The following is a 16,766-nucleotide window of genomic DNA, read 5'->3' as shown; positions in this document are numbered from 1 at the left end:
TGACCAAAAACGTAAATATTTAATCATTAATTAAACCAACCTATCTTGATTATTTAAATGTAAATTTTCATATTTTTGAACTAACCCAATTTTGGATATTCTGAAACATTAGTAATTCAACCATTTCTTACTAAATTCAGTGTCTAAACTGACCTGCCAATTCGGGAAATCACCTAACATGTTAGTGATATCTATCGCTTCTTTTCATTCTTGCCCAATCTCTTCATCACCAACTATTCTAGACTCATTCTTATTTTTTTTTGTCAATCTTCCCTCTCGCAATTGTAACTTATACAACAACAGTAACTATCGTTAACAGAGTTTTATAACATATATGAGATAAAAATGATGAAACACATGAACAAGAGTGGCAGTGAAGTATATAAATATGAAAAAGAGAGAAAAAAAAACCCACAAATCTAAGAAGAAAACTTGAAAAAGAAAGAAGAAGGATCACAAATAAAAATAAAAATAAAAAGTCCAAAAGAATAAGAAGAAAATTATGATGTTGATAAAGATGAAGAATGAGAAACCTAGGCATAGCTATTGGTTTTCTATCTTGTTTGAGTTTAGAAGGTCTCAAGTTCAAAACTTCATAAGTATGATGCAAAAAAATAAAATAAAATACTTATTGCTAATTTAAAAAAAAATGAAGAATGAGAGAAAATTTAAAAATAAAATGAAACACATTTTTAGTATTATGAAACTAAAAAATTAATTTAATTTGTACAAATACCACAGAGAAATTATAGGTAAAATATAAAGATTAATCAGTAATTTCAAAACTATAAGCTCTCTTTTAGGGTAAATTTTCCTAATGACTACCTAAGTTTGGCCTTATATCAGTTTGAGCACTAACTTTCAATTTGTATCAAAATGAGCATCAAGTTTTAATTTCATTTATTCAGTAGGGTATTTGGGGATTTCCGGTGGATTTTTGGTGACGTGGACGCCGTAAAGCTTTCATGGATGCCGCGAGTCCACGTCACAAAAAAACCACATTGGTTGGTGAGTCGGTGATGTAGACCTAGGGAATTCTTGCAAGTTTTCCGGCATCCACATCAAAAATCCACCGGGAATCCCCAATTACCCAACTGGAGAAATGAAATTAAAACTTGGTGTTCATTTTGATATAAATTGAAAGTTAATGTTCAAACATCAAACTTAAGTACTCACTGAAAAAAATTTACCCCCCTTTTATCATTTAACAATTACTAAGATACCTTGCAGTAATTTTGCTTTAGTTTTAAAGTTTATTAATATTATTTTAATATATTTATTTTAATTAATATCAATTAAAAACTTTTTTTTTGTGTGTGTATAATAACATTTTTTATTGTTATATTATTATAAAAAAAAGTGGGTTGTATAAATTTTTTTAGAGAGTGTTTGCCCTTGTTTTTCTTGGTCTCGCCCTCGAGCTCCATCAATGGCGGAACCCGAGCACTTATGCCCTCGGGATCGAACCCTTCCCATGTCCTTAGACCTCCTTCCCTCTGCTCTCCTCGCCACTATCCTCTCCCGCCTCGACCTCCGTTCCCTCCGCTTCGCCGCCGCCACCTGCTCCTCCTTCCGCTCCGCCGCCGATCACGTTCTCTCCTTCATGCCTTCCTTTCATTTCATTGTAATCATCCTCGATCTCTTCTCTCTTGATCCGGTTTCGCTCTTTTTGATGATTTCCTTTTGTTTTTCAGGAGATTGCTCCCACTTTGGATGTGCTTCGGCCGCTGATGCCGCCGAATCCTTATCTCCGGAGCTTGAAAATGGATTGCAGACGGCTTGATGATTCGGCGATTAGGTTTCTCGCTAGGGCTTCTCTCCATGAGCTTTGTCTTCACAATTGCGAGAGATTGAGTGGGAAGCTGCTGTCTGAAATTGGCTCCAAGTGCCGCGATCTTAGGTAGTCACTGATTTTATAATTTTAATTATGTGAATATCTCTGATTATTTTCATTGCCTTTCCCCTCTTTTATTTTTGAGATAAAGATTCGATTTTGAATTGATTTTTTTTTTTTTTTGGTTGTCTGAATGTTTCCATATTAGTGATCTTGGTTTTTATCTTGATTAAATTTCACTAGTTGCTAAGGATTTGGCTTACATTAACATGCTTTTTTGCAGTTTTAAAGAATTTGTTGTACTTTTAGGCTGGTAAAATGAGTTTTACTAGTTTGTTTTTGTCATCCTTTCTCTTTGCTGAGGTAATATATCTGTAGTGAATTATTTAAACCTCACAGAGATATCAGAACAAAAACATGAATTCCTTAAGAATCCATCACTCTATCATCCATTCACCATAAAAAAACCAGCACTCCAACCAAATCAATCTCAGATTAATAAGGATTCATCATCCAGGCAACAAAGCACAGAGAACAGCTCAAAAGAATGTTGAGTTCAGAGATCTATAGATCACTAACTCCAAGGATAAGAAAAAAAGGGTAAGATAACTGGAAGAATGCACTTCCCTCCTGCTCCGATTGGCGGAGAAGCTCGCCTTAGCTCCTTTGCGAATTAGATTCAGGCCTAGACTCATCTTTCTTCTTGATACCATTTTTTTTCTTTGGCCGCCTCCTTATATGCCTTTCCAGGTGGGCATAACTACCTTCTCCTCACTGACCAATCCCGCTTCACTGATACGCTACACTGGCGGCGTAACGAAACCCTCGACCCTCGAGCTGATTCTTCTTTCCCTTTTACTTTTGCGCTCTGCTGGCACCAATCCAGCTTCATTGCGTCCCACACTGTCACGTAAAGCTGTTGCTGACTCAGCCTCCAACCTCCTCTGCACGTGCTGTGCATTTAAATTCTCAGGACTTGGCGCCCTTAAACTCCCCGCCATAACAATATCCTTCATGGCTAAGGTGTCTCCAACTTATTTCTGCACATGATTTCTCCATGTGGATGATCAGATTTGATACCTAATATATGTTTTTCATTATGAGTAGATTGAATTTCTTTTTTGTTTTGCATTGTAGGTTTCTATCTTTAAGCTCACTAGCTGAACGGAGGAGGTTATTGATTCTTTTCTCTGACCTAAAAGAGCTGCTCAGAGGTTGTTCTGCTTTGGAGGTAAAAGCATATGCACTATTATGAATTTGTTAGATGCAATTATTAATTATGTTATTGGTATCTTTTTTACTGCCTGTCTACCTATGAAACACATGTACGAGCTATTATTACCTAATAATGGAATGGTTAGTTGTTGTATTATATAATCTGATATTGTAAGCTTGATTTCATCATAATTTTGATATTTAATTCAAACAAATTCAATGAGTTTTACATAGTTTTCCTAGCAAAATTATTTGGACTTGGAAAAGGCAATATTTTATGAATCAGCATCCAAATGGTAGAACTATACAAGGTAATGAATTTTAGTGCAATTTTTTTTTTCTTTTTGTTTGATACAGAATTCAAAATGCACAATATGCTATAATTTATTTGGAATGAAACTTCAAACCATGAATATTTTTTATGTCTAAATTTACCAGGCACTGTTTGTGGTTGGGCAATTAGATATTTATTTGCTGGATACTTATCTAGAAAAGTATTCCAATATAGTGGACATAGTGATGACCTAGTGTATCTTGTATGGTGTGATGGGTGTACACTGTGTAGTTTATAAATGATTTTACCTGTGAGAAACAATATTTGTCTTGGTATGAAAACAAGGAGGGAGCACAAAGGACAACACCATCTGAGCTGTAAGGTTTTGACGATTTATCTCTAAATTGATTATCTTTCACAGCAATTGTAATATTTATTACTAAGTATCTTTCTCTAAATTGACAATCTATCACTTAGTATCTTTCTCTAAATTGACGATCTATCACGGGAATTTAAAATCACCTAGTGAAAATTTATTAGTCACAGTTTATGGTGAAGTTATCTAATTTCCATAGGTAATCTTGCATAGTACATGCATGCTTAGCTATCAAACTTCCGGATTAGAAGAAATGTATCTTCCATTTTTTTTTATTAATGTAATGTGGACCTTTGTCAATCTGCTATTAACATTGGAGTATTGTAGATTCACCATTGATGTCAATCAATTTTTGTACAATTATTCACCATTGTTGACAATCTTCCACTTTATTGCTTTTCTCTCTTCTTGGTAGAGGATTTAATTCATAGAACAATATGGATTGATTAAAGCTTTTCCTGGCTTGTATTTAGGCTTTGATAATAATTTGATGAGTAGATATTTTCAAAGAAAGCAATAATTAATCATGCTAAAAAAAATTAATGTTAGTTTCTCAACGTGTCAAGCTGCTCTTAACTTTGGTGTTAACTGATTTAAGTCATCTATTACTTCAGCTTATCAAAGACTTCCATTGAGATCTGTGAAAGGCCTCAAAGCTTATAGGACTATTACATCTCTTAGCACATTCAAAGAATAGCATGTCGAGATCCTCAACAATGATAATATTAGTGACTTGCAAATTATGTTCTTTCTGTTGTGGAATTTTTTATGAAATAAAACTGGAAAAAAATTTATTCAAATAGATGAAATCTTACCTTTCGCATATGAGATGGTAGGTTTAGTTATATTGAAGTACCTCAGGCTAACAGATGGAATCTAACTTAATTTATATTATAATTAATCAACATACTATATATGGGAAATAATGAATAGCTGTGCTAATGGTGATAAGGACTTAATGTGACTCTTATGTATGCCAGATGAGCTTAATCATATTGGCCATGAATATCTTCAATTATCTCATATAAAGTGGAGCGGTGCATTAATATTTTAACATCTATTTAATGACATTAGGAGCTAAAACAATGCATATAAAATGGTTGAAATTTGGAGGAAAATATATCAAGTAGGAACCTCAAAACAGAAACCAGACCATTTGCAGATTAGGATGTCAGAGGAAATCCTTATCATGAAGGTTACGTGCTTTGAAATTTACCATCGAAAGTCTAACCACAAAGTATGCTCCAGAGACTTCTGACAAGTTCACACCTGAAGATTTGACAATCATGGCTCTATGCATCTATTTTGAAGTTCAAATTCTAAAACTTTAGCATATCAAACTGACTCCTTTTGCAAGAACTTGATCTGAACTTTCTGTGAATCAGAATTTTTTTGGTGGAAATGTGGATGCTGGGAAGAAAAATGGAACAAATACTCCACAGGATAAGGAATGGAATAAGAAAAGGGTTGCTGGTCTTAAACTCATTCCTCAAATGAAGCTTGGAAAGCTCAACCTCACAGTGAAATTGATTCCACTTCAAGGAAAAAGTATTTAGAAAGATTTTCTTTTTTCTTTTTTCCCCAAAGAAAATGTTACCCCCCTACCCTAAATAAATTACAGCCACTTTAAGAATAGGCTTTCATAGACCATCAATGCTCAAATCCATTTGCAATAATAAAACCTACATTGCCATCTGCACAAATTTTGTGTGTACTAATGGGACCATGAAACAGACACAAATACTTAATTTGACTAAATTGTGCCACTTCATCTAAACTAACTCAAATTTTTGTTTGTTATTTTTATTATTTAATGCATTCAATAAATCCAATCTGCATATCATGAACCATATTCCATTTAAAGAATGAAGTTCAACTTAAAAATAAATGCCATAATCTATTAGTTGAAAGTTAGATTGCATCAGTGCCTTTTTTTTTTCTTTCCAAAGAACTGATAATTCTTCTTATGGTATCTTCACCAACTCCTCATCAATATGTCCTCTCACTTTGTGAGGCTGAATATGGAAATTGTTTTTTTTCTAGGCCTTCATCACTTTACATTTCTTGGCTCTCATATAGATTTGAAGTGTCTTCAATTTACGAGCTAGCAAGCCCTTCTCACTTGACATCATTTTTGGATTGAGCTTGTGTAATACTTTGCAATATATCCTCCAACCTCTCACTGACTTTGCTACCCTCAAAACCCTTGTGCAACTGATCCAATCTCTTGGTGGATATAAAAATGCAAAAGCTAAAGCATCCGTTCTGTTAGTTTCCATATTAGTCCCTATAAGCTAGTGTAATATAACTTAATTTCCTCAAATAAGATCGTATTCATGGGTACTGCATCCAGAGCATGCTATTTCAAAATCTGTGTTTTTCAGTCTAACTGTAAGATGCGCACCACTATGCAATTTAGAAAGGATCTGAATGATGGGCTAATCTTCATACAACAGTTATTTAATATCTAACACAGCATGATTGCTTTTGACATTACTCTTGAACAAACTGAGGTGGAATATCCAGTGTTGACAAGGACACTGTATGTCTGTTTTTATGAACATCAAACTTTGTTAGCAGACAACATGGTAGTCCTTTTGAGTGGGATTGGTAGATCACTAGTTTGAGTTCTTTGTGTGACAATTGTTTACGGGCAATTCTTTTTACTAGTGCTACATTTTAATGTGAGTGTAAGCTTCCTGTGTTAAATTTCCTGTGGATATTTATTGTGTTTGTTTTTATGGAAAATTTCATGTCTATGTCAATTATTAAATGTTTGGAAGATGGCGGCATAATATTATGCTTAATGTTTATTTATAAGTGCCATTATTTAGCATTTACTTGGTTTTCACATGAAAAGGTCTTTTTTCATCATCTTTAATCAGAATGCTTGCATGTATCATGCACCATCCTAATATTCCTTTTATGTGTAGTCATTGAGCTTGGTGTTTGATATCTCAGCATTTAGTCATCCTGAGTTTGCTCAGGTATGGGCTGGTGCTTCTCTGAAACTTACTTCTCTTGAGATTGGCTACATTCCTATGACAATGCTGACTGAATTGCTTGAATCAACTGTGGCCTCACGCCAGCCACCACATCATGTGAAACCCTCTATATTTCCAAGCCTTCAGAAGTTATGCCTTTCTGTTGATTATATTACAGATGAACTGGTCACCTCTATTTCAACTGGTTTAGTTTCCTTGACCCATTTGGATCTTCAAGATTCTCCTATTATTGAACCCGCTACAGAGATGGATCTTACCAATGCTGGTCTGCCACAAATCAATGCTCATGGGAAGTTGAAACACTTATCATTGATTCGAAGTCAGGAGTTTTGTTTTACGTACTTCCGCCGAGTGAATGACCTTGGCCTGCTCTTAATGTCTGATACTTGTGCTTCACTAGAGAGCATCTGCCTTGGTGGTTTCTGCCGTGCCACAGATACTGGTTTTAGGGCCCTTCTGCATTCATGTTCTAGACTTCGCAAGCTGAGAGTATCTCATGGAAGCCAACTGACTGATCTGATGTTTCATGATATTTCTGCCACTTCCCTCTCTCTGACACATGTTAGCCTAAGGTGGTGTAATCTCTTGACTAACCTTGGGATAACTGGATTGTCATCAAACACAAATTTAAGTGTTCTTGATTTGAGGGATTGCAGAAAACTGGGAGATGATGGCTTGAAGGCATTAAGCTCTCTTTCCAAGCTGCATATTTTACAGTTGGACAGTACTGATATTACTGATATAGGATTATCATACCTGAGTTCTGGGACCTGCCCATTGATATCCTTGTCTCTTAGAGGTTGCAAAAGGTTGACAGATAAGTGTATTTCATTCATATTTGGTGGTACATTTGGGAGATTTTTGCAAGTTTTAGACCTGTCAAGGCTTCCAAACCTTTCTGACAATGGGATTCTTTCCCTGGCAAAAAGTAGGGTTCCAATACTTGAACTCCGCATCCGAGAATGCCCACGCATTGGAGATACTTCAGTCATGGCACTGGCATCAATGCAGATTGAGGGGGGGTCTTATGGAAGTAGTCTTAAAGTGTTGGATCTTTTTGAAAGCGGTGGCATCACAGCCCGTGCAATCCAGTGGTTTAAGAAACCATACTTTCCAAGCTTGAGATGGTTGGGAGTGACAGGTTGCTTGAATAGGGATATGGTTGATGCTCTGGCCAGAAGCCGACCTTTCTTGCATGTTGCTTGCCTTGGTGAGGAACTGGGTCCAGGGTATCGGGATGTATCAGCTGGGTGGTACAGGCATGAAGAGGATGAAATGGATGAGTTCGAACAATGGCTTTTGGATGGTGAAGATGGGATTGATGATGAAGACATGCTGGAGTAGTGGAAGTAATGGCCAACATGGTGAGCTTGGTTATGCTTTAACCTCTGTGCCTATTGATATAATATAATCCTCCCACCATTTATCACCACTGATCAAGTAACAGCCCATTTAGAAATTATCGTTCATACAATTATCACCTCTTTGTAAGGAATATATTTACAAATTATTCTGAAAATTTCAGTTGTGTCTTTGCAGGTGACTTGTGCAGAATGCGTCAGTTCATATTTACAATTCCTTAGTCTCTATGGAGGTTCTACTGCAGATTATTATAATAGAAAGAAAAAATTGACGGTAAATTTCATTCTGTTCATTCTTGTATCATTCCTTCATTATGTATGCCAAATCATGATGTTCATAGTTGTGTGTTCAATTATTGAAGTTCACTTTATGGCTTGTAAGTGGCACATCTTCCATTATAGAGTCCAGTCAGTTCCATCTTCATAGTCAGCTATCCTTGGCTACTATAGAGTTTCTTGAAAATTTTCTTCATTGGAAGTATCAGTTCAAACTTTCTTAGAGCAGGGAACCATTTTGTTGCAACATAGGGGAATATAATGGTTTTATTGTCTACTTCATGTTGCTATGCCACATGAGTTGTCGCCGAATAACAACTCTTCTATATATTAGGGTGTTATTTACATATCTATAATCTATGTTGCCTTCAGCTAGCCTCTATATTAGATCATTACTTCTTGTGTTCTAAAGTTGGTGAGTATATTCTTCTGTGATCTCTAGATAAAATTACATTCTAACATATCTAACCACCACCAAGCAACATTACATGTGTGCCTTCTGTTCCCTCAGATTTTGGCTGATTGATGTTTTGTAAATGCTATTACATGACTGTGCATTTGCTATGTTGTTTTTTTATTTGATCTAAACCATGAGATCTATGTGAATTACATACATAGGTGGGCATCAGTCCAAGTTCACCCCAATACAAGCATTTTTCATTAAATTCTGTAAATTATGCGCTTAAGTAATGCGGCCTTTTATTAGAATAACCTTAGCATTTTAGATGTGATCTGTGCTTTTATGTTTAAGAGTATTGTTATTTTGAGATAATGCATCTCTGTAATGTTGTTGAAAAAAAAAATTTATTTTTATGTTCACAACCCTTCCGCTCTAAATGTTCATTATGCAACTCTATAATGTTTCAGATTTGCACTTACAATCTCTATAAAGGTACATATTCACTGTGCATACCACAAAATTTCATATTTGTGTATATAATCAAATACATATTTTCATATACATCCCTATATAAGTGCAATTTCGGATGTAGCCCCCATAAAAGCTCATATAAGCATACATGGCGCGCTATAAAAGTGCATAAATATGTTCACTTAAACCTTTGTAAATGATCATACATCATGTGCATATACATTTCAATGTATGTGCAAAATTGCATGTATACCCTGTAAAAATGATATTGTGAACATAAATGGTGCATTTGTGAATCATACAAATCGTATTCATGTCTATGTCCTTTATAGAATCATATTTGCACATAAGCTCCTGCATAATTCTGATACAGAGCTGTAGCCCAATTATGTACTTTTTATAACGATACACAAATATGATTTTTTGGGTTACAAGCACAGCTATCCACTTTGATAAGGGTATATATGCAAATATGATTTCATGGTGAAAATATGGATTTTATGGGGGGTGTAGAGAAGAATATCAACTATTTTTTTTTTAAAAGGTGAATATGCGCATATGTAATTTATATTAAAAAATATACACTGCAGTGGGAGCGTAAATGAAATTATAATTTTTTTATTGGAGCAGGAAATAGGCACTTTTATAGCTGCATTTATGCACATGTGATTTTTCTTTTATGGGGAAGCACACCCGAATTCATTTTCATATGGGTATAATTTGTGATTTATTGTGGGTATTTAGAAAAAAAAGTTGTGCATTTTATAGAGGTGTAAATGAAAGTATACACTTTTACTGCAATGTATATGCAGTTAAAAACTTTTACAGATGTTCATATAATTTTCTTGGTTGAGCACTAACCTTTGGTCATATTTCAATTTGAGCACCAACATTCAAAACGTATCAATGTGAGCATTAACATTTAATTTGGTTACATTGGTGAGATTATTGGGGTTTTCCAGCGAGAATTCAGTGACGTGGACGTCGGACTCCACATCATCTTCACCCTCGGAGGATGCTGCATCAGTAATTTCTCCATATGTGCAGTTTTCCTCCATGTTAGCTGCCACATCAGCCTCTTCATCCTATGTTCTGATCATCTTTTTCCCTTTTTCGCCCCTACTTGTTGATGTGGCAGCATTCACGAGTGAAGATGAGGTAGAGTCTGATATCTACATGACTAAATTCTCACCAGAAAACCCCAACAACCTCACAAGTGTAAACAAATTAAATGTTAGTGCTCACTTTGATATGTTTTGAATGTTAGTACTCAAATTGATATATGACCAAAGGTTAGTGCTCAACCAAGAAAATTACCCGTAAATATGAACTTTTATAAATGTATTTGTGCAAATATGAAATTTCATAATGGCGTGTATGCAAATGTAGACGTTTACATCATGGTTATTAAAGAGGCGTGCCTCAAGCGCAAGGCTTTCTAGGCTCCGGCTTAAATGCCTTGGAGCCTTAAAGGCGCGTGACATTAAAAAGGTGGCCCAAAGCGCACGCCTTGCTTTGAAGATTGAGGTGATGTGAGGCACACCTTAGTAAAGTGTAGGATGATGTTTTTCTTGCTACACGGTGATATGCTATTTTGCTCTGTATATGTTTTATCTAAATTTGAACTTTTAACTTAGATTGTTTTTAATGAAATTTTAGTATTTATTATGAATTTTTTTTCTACTTTGGTGGATTAACCCCTTAGCACCTTGGGCTTTTAATAACTATGGTTTATATGGGTGTTGTCTATATTTAAATTTGTATGCATTCCGTAAAGCATGGGTTGTTATTAATTTTTATAACAAGACCTCATATTTTCATTGCAAAAATCAAATACAATAAAAAGACCATTGATTTTAAAAAATGGATCATGCATCATAGATTAAATTGGAATAGGTTCATTTTTTTAAAGATTCTTTTAAAATTTTTGATTCAGGGAAGCAACAATAGTAGAAGAGTTAAGGTCATATTTATATTTTGAAAAAAAAAATCACTAATAAAACATAATTAATTAAACATCATAACAGTAATAGGATCATAAACACAAAAAAAAACTTCTTAAGAACCCTTTTTTTCATATTATCAACTTCACAATTATAAGGAATAAATATGAACTTTGACTAAGTTTAGTACAAACAGTAAAGGCTTTGGTTTTTTGAGCAAGTGATTTGAGTTCGAATTTTTGTATATGTATAAAAACTCATTGAAATAGGTTTAGCTTTGCAGGTCTTTCAGTACCTCATCTCATCTAAGAAATTGGTGAGTCAAAAAAAAAGGATTTTGAAAAAGAATTTAGTCACAAAACATAAAAATAACATTAGGCATTATATAACATAGCGTAAGTTGAAATCTACTTGTGCCTAACATCAATAAGAAAATTTTTACAATGTTCCACCAAATTGAATATAAAGTCATTTAAATTCTTATCTTTGAGGGAAAGAGTTTGGAAGAAATAACATACAATATCTAAATTTTCTCAAGATGAGAAGCAATTATTTTTAAACCATAATTTACATGTAAAATCAAAATATGATATGCACAAAAAAAATATAAAATAATTTTCTAAACAAAAAATCCTACAGATTGAAAAAGTGTAGTAGATAACAATACTGCATTCTTGATATAATTGGGATTTTAATTTCTTAGAAAACCATGAACTTTTTTTTGTGTACAGGTGTTGAGAAGTAAATATGGGTATAATGGTGTAGGAAGCATAAATGGCTCTCTTAAAACATCCTCTGCTTCAATCTGGTGTCAAATTTGCGCAACTTTGGAGTATATTTTGTAATGGTCAAACTATTTGTTTCTGGATGGATTATTAGTTGTACAGATCTTCTCCTCCATTTAATTATGTTACTTGTAGCTTATCTAATTTGGCAAAGGAGCTTCCTCTTACTCATTTCACCATCTCTAGTGATGCTTGGAATTTTCTTGAAATTAGCAGAATGGTTTTGGGTGATATATGTTGTTGAATTAAAGCTTCCCGTCGTCATCATTCTCCTAGAGACGGGGCTGATACTGCAATGTTGATGCATCACCCTTTAAAGGTAAGCTTTCAATTAAGCCGGCTTATAATCTTATTAATGGTTTAAACTTTAAATTCTCAGAATGGTGTTTCTCTGTAGAGCTGTTTGGAAATGGTAAGGTACTCCAGGAATTAAATCATTTATGTGGTTGGATGCTGGTGATTGTCTCCCAACCAATGCTCTTCAGAAAAGATCAATTGGTAACCTTTCAATTAAGGTAGCTTATAATCTTATTAATGGTTTAAATTCTCAGAATGGTAAGTCTCTCTAGAGAGTTGTTTGGAAATAGTAAGGTACTCCAGGAATTAAATCATTTATGTGGTTGGATTCCGGTGATCGTCTCCCAACCAATGCTCTTCTTCATAAAAGATTAGTTTTTGATAATGAACTCTGTTGTAGATGTGGCAATGATCATGAAACAGGCCTCTATGTTCTTAGAAACTGTTTTTATGCTGAAATACTGTGGTCATAGCTTCTATTGCATAATAATGTTGACAATTTCTATATGGGAGGGTTGATGTCTTTGGTTCTGGTATAACCAAGTGAGTTTTTGACTTTGGTGCAGAAGGAATCTATTTGAGTAATTATTAATTATGGTTGAGAATTAGCCTATGGGTATCTTCTCATTGGAACTAGTAGAGGACAAGATAGTATGGAATCTATGGATAGATCTTAGAGATAGAAGGCTCTTGAGCAAAATTGGGTTAAACTTAATATTAATGGAGCTTGTTATATCAGTACATCATAAATAGTAGTGGGTGGGTTACTTAGAAATAACAACATTGATTTTCTTAGTGCTATTTCAACAAACTATGGTAATTGTTCTACTTGTCATTTATGGATTTTGCTTAGTTTGGAATCTTGGGTAAAAGAAGATTATCTTGGAGATGGACTCAATGAAGGCATTTGTTCTCATTCAGTCTAGCTTGAATGATAGCAATCATGGCAAGGTTTTGTTCTACTCCCTTTGTTCTTTTTTATTTGTCACATTTACCTAATTTACGCTGATTAATAAAAGTTGGTTGAAGTTAGTTGATTACTTATATTTTATAAAAAATTTTATTACTTTTCAAAACTACTCTTATTTAAAACTTCACTAAGTAGAGTATATGATTTAATGCTTAGTTGATTGTGATTTATTGAAAATTGTACAAGTACATTAAATTAAAAGATAAATTTGGAAAAAAATTATTTAATGTTGCACAAAATTTTTAATATGATAAATACAACGGAGAAGAAATTAAAAACGTGACAGGTAAAAAAAAAATGAATTGAATATATTGCAGGCGTCATCCATAGGTAGTGGAAAGATAGAAAGCAACACCAATGCTGATGACCTTGCTAAAGTTGGTTCTCAATCATTAATGCCACTTATTAAATGCATGTTTCTATTGCCAACGACCAGCAGGTTTATTAATGTCTTCGTAAAAATTTTTCGTTAAACAGTGAGAATCAGTTTTGCAGGGATGAGAACATATTTTTAGGAGTATAAGTAGTGATTGTGTGTAGGTAGTTTTGGTGCTCATTTATGTTCAGATTCTGCTCATTTGCTCTATTGAGAATTGTGCATGTTCTGATTTTCTTTTTATAAATGATCTAATCGTTCATCTTGATAGAATAAATAAAAATAAAAAAATAGGTAGAATACCCAATTTAGTTTTTTTAAATATAGTCAATATGCCTCTTGGATCTCTCTAATATGATATGCTCTAGAAGATCTCTCTATTTTAATATTTGAAAAATCTAAGTCAATCTCTCTAATATAATTTATCAAGGATTTATATTTTTTAAATATTAAAATAGAGGGATCTCTAGAGACAAATCATATTAAAGGGATCAAATGGGTAGATTGACTATATTAGAGAGACTAAATTAGGTATTTTACCAAAAAAGTATTGTGTGACGACTTGAGTGTGCAGTCTCAGTCATTAGTCTTTTTAGGAAGGCATTTAATTAATTAAATTTTAAAAATCAAAATACCCTTCTAAATATACTAATTTTTTTTAATTTTTCAAACAAAAAATGGCAATATCGAGACGAAAAATATTGGAATCCAATGCAAATTTTCATGTGCTTTTCCAACTAAGTCACCAACAAGAAAATAAAATGTCATCTTCTCCCTTTGTTTTTTTTTGCAATATAATTTGGTAGAATATCTTAAATGGTCCTTCTACTTAGGTCACTCTATTCTTTTAGTCCCTGTACTCATAAATGTTTTCAATTAGTCCCTCTATTATTGAAAGTGAGTTCACTTAGTTTTTTGACATTTGAAAAATGACCCAACTAACCCTTCTACTACACCAGTGGCGGAGCTAGAAAATTTACAAAATAGGATCTATGTACAAATATAATATTATCATCTATAATATAAAGTAAATCATATATGCATATATAATATATATTTAGCAGTTATAGTTACAATATAAAAAATAAATTGAAATCCACCAACACAAAAAAATTATATTAAAGAATTTATATTTTAAAAATATTGCCTCAACACACTAAAGTTTAAAATTAATTTTATTGTTTAATTGATTTTTTTATGTAACTCAAAAAGATAAGATGAAAAAAAAATTACTTCTTTAGGATTTTAATTTTTAAAATAAAAGAGTGAGGTGCCATGGTGATCCTATTTGTCTAGTTAGGCATATATATATATATATAAAATTTCAAAAGTGGAGAAGCAAAAACATAGTCATAGTTTTAGGTTTTTAAAAGATATAAAAAATAATTAAAAAAAGCCAAAAAAAATTGGCAAACTAAGAATATAGGTCTTTTAAAAATTTTAACATTTATAAAATGACCTATATACTTCCCATAAATTTTTTTAAATATTATGTATTTAATCTCCATTTTCCTAATTTAGTGGGGATCAATTTAATAATTTTTCAAAAGAAATATACATACTATACTTGTTGATATTTTTAAAATTTTTGTGAGGTCAATTTACCCCATAAAAATGCATGTAGCTCCGCCCTTGTAATATAGGGACTAGTTGGGTTATTTTCAAGTGTAGTAAGACTAAGTGAGCTCAATTTTAAGAGTATAAGGACTAGTTGGGAGCATTTTTGAGTAGAGGGACTAAAAGGGCAAGGACCTAAGTAGAGAGATCATTTCAAGTATTATACCATATAATTTCACTGTATCCAAATATAATGAGAATTTGAACCGCTCATCAAAATTGAAAAATTTAAAAATGACCACACACACATATATAATATGTCAACTGTGGGCGTTCGTAGAATGTCTGCAGTTGAGCACAATAACAAATAAGTAGCTACAGTGATGTTAATTATGGTTGATTAGTTTTAGGTAGAGTTCCTGTAGGTCTAGCAAAAATAGGTAGTTACAGTGAGTGTTAATTAGGGTTTAGTAGAGTTCATTAGGGTTGATTAAATTTGTTCAGATACTGTGCTCAAATGAATTGAACGGTTTAGATCAAAATATTGTGCATATTATTTTTTATTGCACAAATATTTATAGATGATGGATGCTTATATATATATATATATATATATATCTGCCATCCTTCCAATGTGAATTTGCGATTATTGATTCAATATAACAACAGACAAATGTTGCATGATTTTATATTGATATGAAATAAATAAATAAACAAATGATATTTAAAAAAAAATGATGCTTTTAAAGGGACATAAGTCTTTTTGAATACAAATATGCATCTAAAAATTAGAAAATAAAAAAAAGTTACTAATGACTTGCTTTAAGTTACAAATATAGGATTTGTTTAGTTGCAGGCCATTTGCATGAGATGAAATCCATAAATGTTATTTTGTGTGTGTATATAATATTTATAATAATAAATAGTTATTTGTTTAATTTGAAATTTCATGAATTACTTGTGAATAGATCATAGAATTCAAATGGATGTCTAGTATTCTTCACAAGAATTATAAATTGCATTTTAGTAAGTGAGAAGTTATAATTTTCATGGTTTATATTGGTTCTCATGTTTATTTGAGGTATTGGAGAAAATTGATTTATTAATATTGGGAAAAAAAGGATAGACAAAAAAATTTATATTATTTCTTCTCCCAAAGTTTAGAAAAAAAAAATTGAATTTTCATTGATTATTAATTTATTATTATTTGTAAAAAATCTTTTATAATTTTTAAGCCATTAGTAGCAAATGAAGTAAGTTGTTTGCAAATTATTCAGAGCTTCATTTACAAAGAGTTTGCTCATTAAACAAAGTAGTCAAGTTTGAGGTGCCAAGTTTGAGGTTGAGTTTTGACCTCAAACTATTACTCAAGCAGAGCTTGAGCCTCATACAATATAGGTTTGCTCAATGAGAAACTACATCTACTTATGTTAGCTAATAGAAATTTTATTTTAATTTATTTTTTATTTTTTAAAAATATTATGGCTTCATGTATTATCAATAATTTATTAATAATTATTTTGAGTTTAAAACTAGGAAAGTTTGGATTGTGAAACTTAAAAACAATTTGAGAATTTTAACTATCAACTAGTGTGGTGTGAGGCAAATGGCAAGAGTTATGTATTT

The 16,766-nt window shown here is 32.6% G+C and overlaps 1 protein-coding gene across 2 annotated transcripts; it reads left to right on the top strand.

Moving 5' to 3' along the window:
• The first annotated feature begins 1,386 nt into the window (after positions 1 to 1,386).
• On the top strand, positions 1,387 to 12,111 carry LOC120275678 (F-box/LRR-repeat protein 10). 2 transcript variants are annotated; one of them, XR_005541131.1, is made up of 6 exons: positions 1,387 to 1,624; positions 1,695 to 1,900; positions 2,972 to 3,065; positions 6,633 to 8,068; positions 8,244 to 8,339; positions 11,887 to 12,111. XR_005541131.1 is itself a non-coding variant. In XM_039282350.1 (5 exons), the coding sequence occupies exons 1-4, from the start codon at positions 1,430 to 1,432 to the stop codon at positions 8,046 to 8,048; spliced, it is 1,911 nt and encodes a 636-aa protein (XP_039138284.1). In that variant the 5' UTR covers positions 1,387 to 1,429; the 3' UTR covers positions 8,049 to 8,068; positions 8,244 to 8,618. The 2 variants fall into 2 exon arrangements, 1 of the variants encoding a protein (XP_039138284.1); XM_039282350.1 differs by lacking the exon at positions 11,887 to 12,111 and having other exon boundaries at positions 8,244 to 8,618.
• Positions 12,112 to 16,766: the final 4,655 nt, after the last annotated feature.

Source organism: Dioscorea cayenensis, chromosome 2 (genome assembly GCF_009730915.1).
Source record: "Dioscorea cayenensis subsp. rotundata cultivar TDr96_F1 chromosome 2, TDr96_F1_v2_PseudoChromosome.rev07_lg8_w22 25.fasta, whole genome shotgun sequence".
NCBI classification, from domain to species: Eukaryota; Viridiplantae; Streptophyta; class Magnoliopsida; order Dioscoreales; family Dioscoreaceae; genus Dioscorea; species Dioscorea cayenensis.
Note: the sequence above shows the minus strand (reverse complement) of the source record. Positions and strands in the feature narration are given on the sequence as shown.

What these genes read in the sequence shown, in the direction of transcription:
- LOC120275678 (XM_039282350.1), top strand. Translation starts at nt 1,430, where the DNA reads ATGGCGGAACCCGAGCACTTATGCCCTCGGGATCGAACCCTTCCCATG. An exon ending in TGCCTTCCTTTCATTTCATT is followed by an intron (nt 1,625 to 1,694) that starts GTAATCATCCTC and finishes TTTGTTTTTCAG; the next exon opens with GAGATTGCTCCCACTTTGGA. An exon ending in GAGGTTGTTCTGCTTTGGAG is followed by an intron (nt 3,066 to 6,632) that starts GTAAAAGCATAT and finishes TTTTATGTGTAG; the next exon opens with TCATTGAGCTTGGTGTTTGA.